This window comes from Gopherus flavomarginatus, chromosome 2, assembly GCF_025201925.1.
Source record: "Gopherus flavomarginatus isolate rGopFla2 chromosome 2, rGopFla2.mat.asm, whole genome shotgun sequence".
In the NCBI taxonomy this organism is placed as follows: domain Eukaryota; kingdom Metazoa; phylum Chordata; order Testudines; family Testudinidae; genus Gopherus; species Gopherus flavomarginatus.
The window spans coordinates 48961826-48971456 of record NC_066618.1 but is presented as its reverse complement, the minus strand read 5'-3'; the positions used below and the strand labels follow the sequence as shown (position 1 = coordinate 48971456).

General features: G+C 40.8%; 1 protein-coding gene across 1 annotated transcript; it reads left to right on the top strand.

Annotated features, from left to right (window-relative positions):
- On the top strand, positions 1-7334 carry TFPI2 (tissue factor pathway inhibitor 2). Its single transcript, XM_050939702.1, has 5 exons — positions 1-229; positions 568-750; positions 2078-2257; positions 3518-3691; positions 6129-7334. Exons 1-5 carry the CDS (start codon positions 151-153, stop codon positions 6206-6208), a joined length of 696 nt encoding a protein of 231 aa, XP_050795659.1. The 5' UTR covers positions 1-150; the 3' UTR covers positions 6209-7334.
- Positions 7335-9631: the final 2297 nt, after the last annotated feature.

Genomic DNA, 9631 nt, shown 5'->3' with positions numbered 1-9631 from the left:
GGTGATCGCGACGGATATAAGGGCCGGGGAGATGGAGCAGCAGAGGCCAAGCGCCGGCTCGCTCTCCAGATCGGCTGCCCTGCAGCAGGAGCGCCTCGGCCTTGGTTCCGCGTCTCTGTGCCGGGCTTGGCTCCACTGCAGGCAAAGGCAATGGACTCGTCTGCCCGCCTGGGCTCGCTGCTGCTGCTGCTGCTGGGGCAGGTTCTGGGCGCTCCCCAGGCGCCAGCAGGTAACAGCGGAGCTTCGGGCCCCGGCAAGTTGCGGGGGGTTCGGCTCAGCGCGGCTTTCCTGGCTGCCTTTAGTCCTGGTGCAAGCGACCGTGGCTCCCTCCATCCCGGTTTTCTCCGGTGACGCTTCTTGCGCTGGCTCCAGGCTCTGTCTCTCCAGTGGGCTGGCTCCCGCCGCCAAGCTCCACATGCTGGGGGCTAAGCTCACCCTCCGCTGTCTCCTGCCTTGTAAACTGCTTCCAGCGTATTCCCTCTCCTCTCGCTGCCACGTGGAAACTGCCCTGGCCCGTTGGCTCCCGGCCTGGTGACTGACCCCGAAAGCGCTTGTCTCTCTTTACAGCCCCAAACCAAGAGGTCTGCCTGCTGTCCCCAGAGGAAGGCCCCTGCCGAGCTCTCATCCCGAGGTGGCACTACGACAGGTACACTCAGACTTGCCAGGAGTTCACTTACGGGGGCTGCGAGGGCAATGCCAACAACTTCCGAAGCTTGGAAAGCTGTGAGAAGAGCTGCTGGATGATCCGGAGTAAGTCCTTTCTCTCGCCCTTTATTCAGACACAGAGGTCCTCACCCCAGAATTGGCTTGGGCATCCTGGGACATCTTGGTTAATAGTTCGCTGCCCAGGTTTGCATTAAGCGAAACAGACTACTGAGCATTTACTTTATCCCCTAGCACATCAGGATAGTTCCTTAGTCCTTCTGGTGTGCCTGCTTTCTGTAAAGGTAGGAGTAGGAGCCTGTACGCTCAGCAAGGTCAGAAGGCTCCATCTTGTTGTTTTTCACTAATATTTCTATGGGTCTTTTGCAGGGTTGCCCCACTAAAACTTTTACTATGCGCTGCAACCAGGCCTCTGGGTACTCATTACCCAGTCTAAAATCATCTTGAACTTCTGGGGAAGGTTGTATTCTGTCAACATTTGCTGCTTCATCAATTGAAGGCATAGACCCCAAATTCTATTTTTAAAAAAGCATTTCCTTCCAGCTACAATAAAAGTTATAGATGTAGATATGCCAGCTACATCTATCTATATCTATGGCCACGTCCAGACTAGGAATTAAAATCGATTTTAGATACGCAACTTCAGCTACGAGAATAACGTAGCTGAAGTCGAATTTCTAAAATCGAGGTACTCACCAGTCTGGACGGCGCGGCATCGATGTCCGCGGCTCTCCGCGTCGATTCCGGAACTCCGTTCGGATTGATGGAGTTCCGGAATCGATGTAAGCGCGCTCGGGGATCGATACACCGCGTCCAGACTAGATGCGATATATCGATCCCCGAGCAATCGATTTTAACCCGCCGATGCCGCGGGTTAGTCTGGACGAGGGCTAAGTATATCTCACTTGGGCCAAAATGATACCTTAGCTAGTAGCTCTCAGGTGTGATACCTTCACAAATATCCACACCAAGAAACTTCTGGGAGCAGGTGAAGGTTTCCTTAATCAGTGAATTTAGCCAGCTGTTTTTTCTCCTGGATTTATCATTTTGCCTGTACCAGCACTGGTACTACTAGAGTTGATCCTACAACCCTAGCTAGGATAAAACTCCCACTGAATGGAGGCTTCTTAGTGCTTTGTTGGCTAAACCAATCAAATCACTCCACTGACGAAAGGACCAAGATGGATTGATGTATTTGCCTGGCTTCTTTTTGGAGCTCATCATAGTCTATCCCTAATGCTTTTAAGATGCTCAGTCTAATGTTGTATTTTAACAATCAATCATCTACCTCTTAAGCATATCAGCAGAAGTTAAATAAGTTGAGATGTATCTTTGTCAGTGGAAAACATGTCAGAAAAGATGTAATAAAGTTTAGCTTAACTGTGCTTTGATGTTTAAATGCTCTTTATTATAGAAGTGCCCAAAATATGCAGGCTGGAGGCTGATCCAGGACCATGTAGAGGTTACCTAAAAAGATATTTCTTCAACATGAGTTCAATGAAGTGTGAAAAATTTATCTATGGTGGATGCTATGGAAATGATAACAACTTTCAAGATGAAGATTCTTGTGTGGACTACTGTTTGTCTGAGAAAAGTAATGATTACTCCAACATTCTACTAAAATAACTTGTTTTTTTAATGTACTATCAATAAAAACGATGGTGTTTATCAATACAATTCTTTTCTTTTTACCTATGAAAACATCTTAAAGTAGGCTTTACCTCTACTGTTTGAAGTCTGATATTTGCTCACTGCTATAATGTGTTTTCTGAGTATGTCCTGTGCATGTCAGTTTTGACTACACACTTTCAGGGATCATCAAGCCTCCACTGCCTGTTATGCAAAGGACAAAACAACCAATCTAAAAAATATTATATTTCAACCTGAATCCTCCCCAACAATTACGCCCATACAACCCCTTGACTTCTGAGGGATTGTAGGGGTATAATTGAGGGCAAAATTTGCTTGTGTGTGCCCATGTTGCCGCAGTTCAGTATAACACAGTGGTTGCTGGGCTTTAGGTGGATGATGCCTGAAGTTCAGGGACACAGAGCCTGCCTTCTTAAAATTAAAGACCTGAGAGACACGGCCAGGTTATTTGTTTTCAGCACTCATTTGATCTCAGAAGGCAAAGAACTTTTATTGGGAGTTGTGACTCTTTGTTGCCTCATGTTCAAAGAGAAAGATAGTTACTGTAAGCAGGTAACTAGCTGAGCTTGGTAGCAGAACCTCAAATGTATACCAGATGCATAAAACTATCATTAGATGACTAAGCAGCCATCATAACATGCATCATGACACCTTCATTAGTTTTGGCTCCTGGCAAAATTGACAACTTATTACGAGTGAAAAGTTTAGTTTCTCTTGCACATTTAAAGAATGGGCAAATATCAACAGTAACAAAGATGCAATTCTGATAAGAAAAAAACTAACCCAGTTCTTTTAAATACAATTTTTTTTTATACAAGTTATTTAGGTGTACTTATCAGATCATTGAATGGATTAAGGGCAAAACTATGCCTTCCTTACTCACAGAGGTAGTCCTATTGAAGTCATTCCTATGTAAATGTGTAAGAAATCAGCATGTGGCTCCAAATTATTCATGTTTATGAGCTACACAGCACTGTCTGCAATGAACTGCTGAATCTCACATGCAGTGTGATTGTGAGAGCTCTTTACATTGTATCTGAGATGAGTATATGGTTTACTGATTGGGACGTAAGGAGCCTGTCCTACTGAGTCAGTGGTAATCACAATCATTTCCATTAGTGCAGTATTGCTCCAAATTTTGTTTGACATACAACAAGTCAGATCTGCTGACCATTGCAGTAATCTCTTTCTTTCTTTTTTTAAGCTGGCCCCTCATTATGCTATAGCCCAAAAGATGAAGGATTGTGTTCATCTTCTGTGACCCGCTATTACTACAACTCAAAGAGTCAATCATGTGAAGAGTTCAGCTATACAGGTTGCGGTGGAAATGCCAATAACTTTGTTAACAAAAAAGATTGTCGTAGTATCTGCAAGAAAGGTAAGATTTTTATGGTTTAAAACATACATATGAAGAGCTTTGTACAGATGCTAATTAATCCTCAGCACACTTTACAAACATTATACCCCCAACAGTTTGGGGTCAGTATTATCAGCAGTGTGCAGCTGGTAAAACTGACACAGGGGGTCAGATCCTGCTTTCCTAATGAGAATAGTCCCCTAGAAGTCAATGAGACTAATAACTTGAGTATAGTAAATAGGAGGAGACCCCTAAATGATTAAATAAGAACGGCCATACTGGGTCAGACCAAAGGTCCATCTAGCCCAGTATCCTGTCTACTGACAGTGGCCAATGCCTGGCGCCCCAGAGGGAATGAACAGAACAGGTAATCAAGTGATCCATCTCCTGTCACACATTCCCAGCTTCTTGCAAAGGTCTCAAAAGGACCAATATTCACCCTGATTGAAACTTGTAAGAACACTAATGGACACTCTCCTCCTCCCCCCCCCCCCCACCCTAGACATTTTAACTAGAAAACTGTGTACATATGTGTTATCCCTGGTTTTAATACTTCCCATTTTGCTTCATTAATTTTACATGTAAATTTTTCAGAGCTGAAAATAAAGCACCATACTACAGTAGCATTATACTATGTGCTGACCCTAAAGTGTTCACCAACCGGAACTTCTTTCCCCAATTAATTCAGCTATTGACAGGCTATATTCTACCATTGATATCAATGAGAAGATCTAAAGATGGATCTAGGGTTTACATGGGTCACTATTTATTTGTAGAAAACAAAAGTAAACTCTAAGATGGCTTTTTTTTTTAACTGTTTAGAACACTTAATACCAACAGTACTGTTTATGCAACATGTAGGTTGTGCAATCAAGGACTCAACAGCAGGAAATGTGGGAGGTGATGGTCTGACCTTATAAGCATCATGGAGTGAAATTCAGGCGTCTTTCTAATCAATGGTAGTTTTGCCACTGACTGCAGTGGGGCTAGGATTTCACCCCAAGAATAGTGAAGTAAAGATGAAGTCAGTAGGACTACTTATTGTGGTAAACATTTTTCATGGTAGTATGTGTAGGAATGGACCTCAAGGCTGACCATGCAACATTGCCTCTGCCTCTGCCTCTTTGTGCATCGTGATATGGTCTTTAATCACATGATATGGTTATCTGATAAGTGTTTATCTAAACTGTATTTTATTATGCATAATAGCATGACCACAAAGTAAGACAGCATCATGATGCAGATGCACAAAAAGACAGGGATAAGGTTGAACATTCAGCTTTAACTTTTACACTTTGAGAGCTCATCGGCGCTGCAATGTTGCATTAATTCTATAGGATTCTTTTTTAAAAAGTGTGTGTGTGTGTATGTGTGTGTAAGGAATAAAGAAACATAAGTTCTGTAACACACAGGCACTAGTTGGCAGAGCTCAAGAGAAGAAAACCAGCCTCTTCAGCAAACTGTACTTTAAGACTCAGTAGACACTGGCGAGCTGAAGGGGATTCAGAGGATTCAGCACTGGGAGAGTGCTGTTATGGGCAACTTTTAGGCAGATTAAGCACATTCTGCTCCCCCAGGCAACTCTTCTGCCACCTTGTTGTGTCCAAAGTTGTGGTGACTGTTTTTTCTTTCCTTTGAATAAATATATATCTGCTCTTCAAACAGATCAATGACCTTGGGGCACTTCAAGCAGTGTGTGTGGTTTGTGGTGCGTGTTTGTTTTTAAAAGCATCTGATTAATTTCAACGATTAAAAACCCTCCTAAAAACTGAGGATTTGGGAAAGGAGCCGAGGACTGACCTTTTGGCATTTGGATGCAAATTAAAAAGAATCACTAGGCAAAATCTCTCAATCACTTTTGAAAAGTGCACATTTCCCAAGTCCTGCTTACATATGCACTGAAAAGTCATGATCCAAAGCCCACTGAAGTCAATGGAAAACCCCCTAATGGTATTTCGGTCTGGCCTTTATTGTGCTCTGAATTAACAAATAACATGACTATATGTGGTCAATATGCAGTTTTCAAATGTTTGAACTTTGTATGAAATCAAAACCATTTTTTGTAACTTGGCAAAAGCAGCAGTTAACTTTTAAACTTTGGCTCTGTTTGCTTTATTGCTTTTCAAAAGAAATGTGGTTAGAAAAATATTGTAACATTTTTTTTTCTGCCATAACTTAAAAATGGCTGGAGAGATTTTGTTAGGGTTTTTTTTGTTTTGTTTTTTCCCATTCTGATTCTTAAGAACAGTCAAGGAAAATTTCAGCCTCAGAGGTGAGAGTTTTTTGGAAAGGTCAGAACATGCATAAACAGGGAGATATATTGGAAAATCTGCAACCTCTGTTACAGCTGTTGCGATCAGCGTGAGTGTTCTAATAAACATGATGGGAAAAAACAAGTGAAGAATGATGACACTCTGTCAAACTATTTTTCCTAACTCCACTTCTTTTATTTTCTTAGCTGGGAGTAAGAAACCAAGTTTCAACAAGTCAAGAAATAAACTTCCCAAGACTTTGAGAAAACTACAGGAAAAAATCTAATCAATCTAACCTAGTGTTTTAAATCTGAAGAGCCCATCAATGTTAAATGCACTACTTTAACTTAGAGAGCCTCCTACAATATACTTTTATTTTTTGTGTGTGTATACAATTTTATTCCTTAAACTAGTTCTGTCTGAGAACTAGTCTCCTTGACCTGTTTTTCACATTAGAAGCAGCTATTATTAGTAATGTGAATTGATTTGTTTGGTTTCTGCAATGCTATTTTTGCTTAAAAACCAACTATTTGAATTTCCATGTTTTTACTGAGAAATATTGCTACTGTTTTTGGAAAATGATGTAACTGTCACAATCCTGTGAAGCTTGAAGTACCCTTCATCTGTTGGTTTAACTAAGGTGTACACCAAGCTAGAGCCCTACCCTTAATTCTTTTAGCATTATTTGTTTACTAAAGACTGTATACAAATATCTATAATACTTCTCTTGCATATCCTTTTGTCATCATATAAACAGTCTATCCCTTAAAGGGAGTCATGTTTAAGTAGAAGAATCAGAATAGTGGTAATTATATTAATGTGGCAAAGGAGATTAGAGCCTGGTTCAATTTTAAAAAAAAAATCAACTTTGGTGAAAGAAAGCCTTGAGATTTTTTTTTTTTTCCAAATCTTTTCTAGCTTTGGTAATACATTATTTTCCGTAAGCTCAAACCTGGCTCACCCTGCAAAAGGAAATTGGGCATGGGGTCTCTTAGACACCTTCTTGTTTTAACAGAAGGCAGTTAAGAAATTACATAAGTATTTGAAATGAAGATATAGTAACTGCATTCCACTTCCCATCCCAATACCTGATATTACCACAAAACTCAGGGTCCGATCCTAAACTGGAATATTTCTGTTGACTTCAGTGCAGCTAAACCAGGTTATTCCAGATGATCTGGTCCTTCATATTTACAAGGGAGACTATTAGAGCATAGAAAAATGGGAGCTTTAGTAACCTCTCCCGTTGTCCCTGTTTTGTGTCACTACTGTAATACTCAGGTTAGGGTGCTGACAGACATGCTATTGTGCGTTCTTTTGTGTATTGTTTTACAAGATCCATGTACAAATTATGATTTTTTTTTCAGTTTTATAATTGATTTTTATTGGAAACTTGTTAATAAAATTTTTTTTGAAAAAACAAAGAAAGCTGTTTTTGTCTTAATGCTATTAAGTATCCCTGTGTAGACTTATAAATGTGTGTAGCCAAACTAAATATGTCAAACATGACTCTAGGGTTTAATCTGTTAAATCATCTATGTGAATAAGATCTGCAGATTACATCAGTCACTCATTCCCTATAGTTTGTGTATTGCAGCTGGCCATAAGGGGTTGCCTTGAATTGGTGGTTGGATAAATTCAATAACTGTTTCTTAGGTTTCTTGTCTGTTGCCCTACGTGTGGATCTTTTCAGAAAACAACCTGCTTGGATATAGCCAATGATGTCTCAGACATCTCTGTTCAGAATCTTGGTGCTGAAAAAGCAGCAGTGCAGTTCCAATCCTTTGTGACACTTTATCCTGGCAATACTCTAAATATGTATTTTGTAGTCTCCATGCTCCCATATAAATATCACTTCTGCTCTGGGTATTCTTGACCTGACTGAGTTAAAATGCATAACAGGTGTTCTAAACTAAGAATAGGAACACTGCTGATTTCAAACAAGTGAGTTTTTTCTGAACGTTTAAATAAACACAGCACACATGAATCTCTATCTCTTTGGGGATTAAACCCCTAATTTGCTTGGTTTTGACCCAAAACATATTTCATTTGTTATTCTATCAGTGCTGAACATGATTTTCTTTAATCCTGAACCTTAGATGACTATTTGCTAACTTTCTTATGCATGGGCAAAGGTGTTTTTTTTTAACCTAAACTGTCTGACTAAACCAACTTTTCAAATATAATTATGGGTTAGTTTGGCTGCCAATCAGGCCCGTGGGAATTTTGCAAGATGATTACTGTGGTTAGATGTTGAGCTGTGTTTGTGCTGCCCCAGCTCTGGGCAGACAGCCGGCACAGCAGACCTTGAGCAAACTGCTCAATGACCACAAGATTCATTAAGGTACAAAGGCACCAAGCCAGGTTTATTGTTGACAAAGCATGGTAATAGCACATGGAAGACTCTAGGAGGATACTAAGACATGTATGCCAGTGACAATGGACACAGCTCAGTGAATGGCAGGACTTTCCATTTCCCCCTCAGCTGGACAAAGATACTCGCTCTGAGATACAACTTTATACCCTGATACACACAAGTTCATACTGCCTCTGACATAATTAGTTACTGCCTCTGATGTGGCTAGTTATTACCCATCATCTTGTACATTCTGGTTTAATTAAAACATTTTTATTACATACTGTCATTCTGACCTTCCCTTTTAGGAGGGGTTAGTGTGTTCATGTTATTCTTGGGAAATGTTTTTGTACCATCCTTAATATCGGAATGTTTTGGTACCATTTAATATCAGAATGTGTTTGTGTAAGTACTCTGTGCTTAGTACTTCTTACAAATGTGTATTTTTGCAATATTAGCCCTGTTTCTGTGAGCAGGTTCTGCCTCATACTAGGCCTCTGATACAAGGGCTTATGTTTCAGGCTCCTCTCCTACTACATTTGAGTGTATCTCATAGAGCCACAATATTCATTAATAAGAATAAACACTATCACATAACTTAGACACTCAGGATGAAATCCTTATCTCCCACTCTGGCCCCTCCACACAGGGTAGAGGCTACAGTGGCAGAAAGGGCCCCAAGAATCTGTGTATCCCTCTGTGGGAGGATTCCCCAAGCTCAGGCACTGAGCCACAAGTCTGTCTTCTGAAGATCTCCTGACAAGCCTTGGTGTAGTGGGTGTGACCGGAGGAAAGAAGGAGGGTCAGGAGAAAGCTGCACAACACTACACTGTGGAGATTCCCAGCAAAGTTCTGTCCATAGGGTAGCTATGAGGAGGCTGTCATAACTTAGACTTGGGCACTTTGGTCTCAATGGAAGTTAGATGCCTAGGTGCTTTTGAAAATCCCACTAGATACCTTACTACATGTTTAAAAATCTGGTCCTTACTGGTTGATTTATGCCATGAGGCAGGCCCAGGGTTTCTATCCTTTATTTAAAAAAAAATCTAATCTAACTGAATGTTTTTCTTATTAAATGCCTAAACCATTTTTGAATCCTGCTAATGTCTAGATTTAGTCCTATCTAGAGCCATTGAGTTCCACAGGTTAATTGTGCATTGTTGAAAAATAATTCTATTAATTTTAAACTAATCGCCTAACTGTTTAAGTGGATATCCTGCTCTTATGGTGCAAGAGAGTAAATAAGAGCATTCCATCTACCTTCTGTGGGGATCATGGGTTCCCAGGCAGTGCTTAGACTGTGCCTCCCTCCCCCCACCCCCTTCTCCAGTGGTTCAGCAAAGCTCTAGTTCC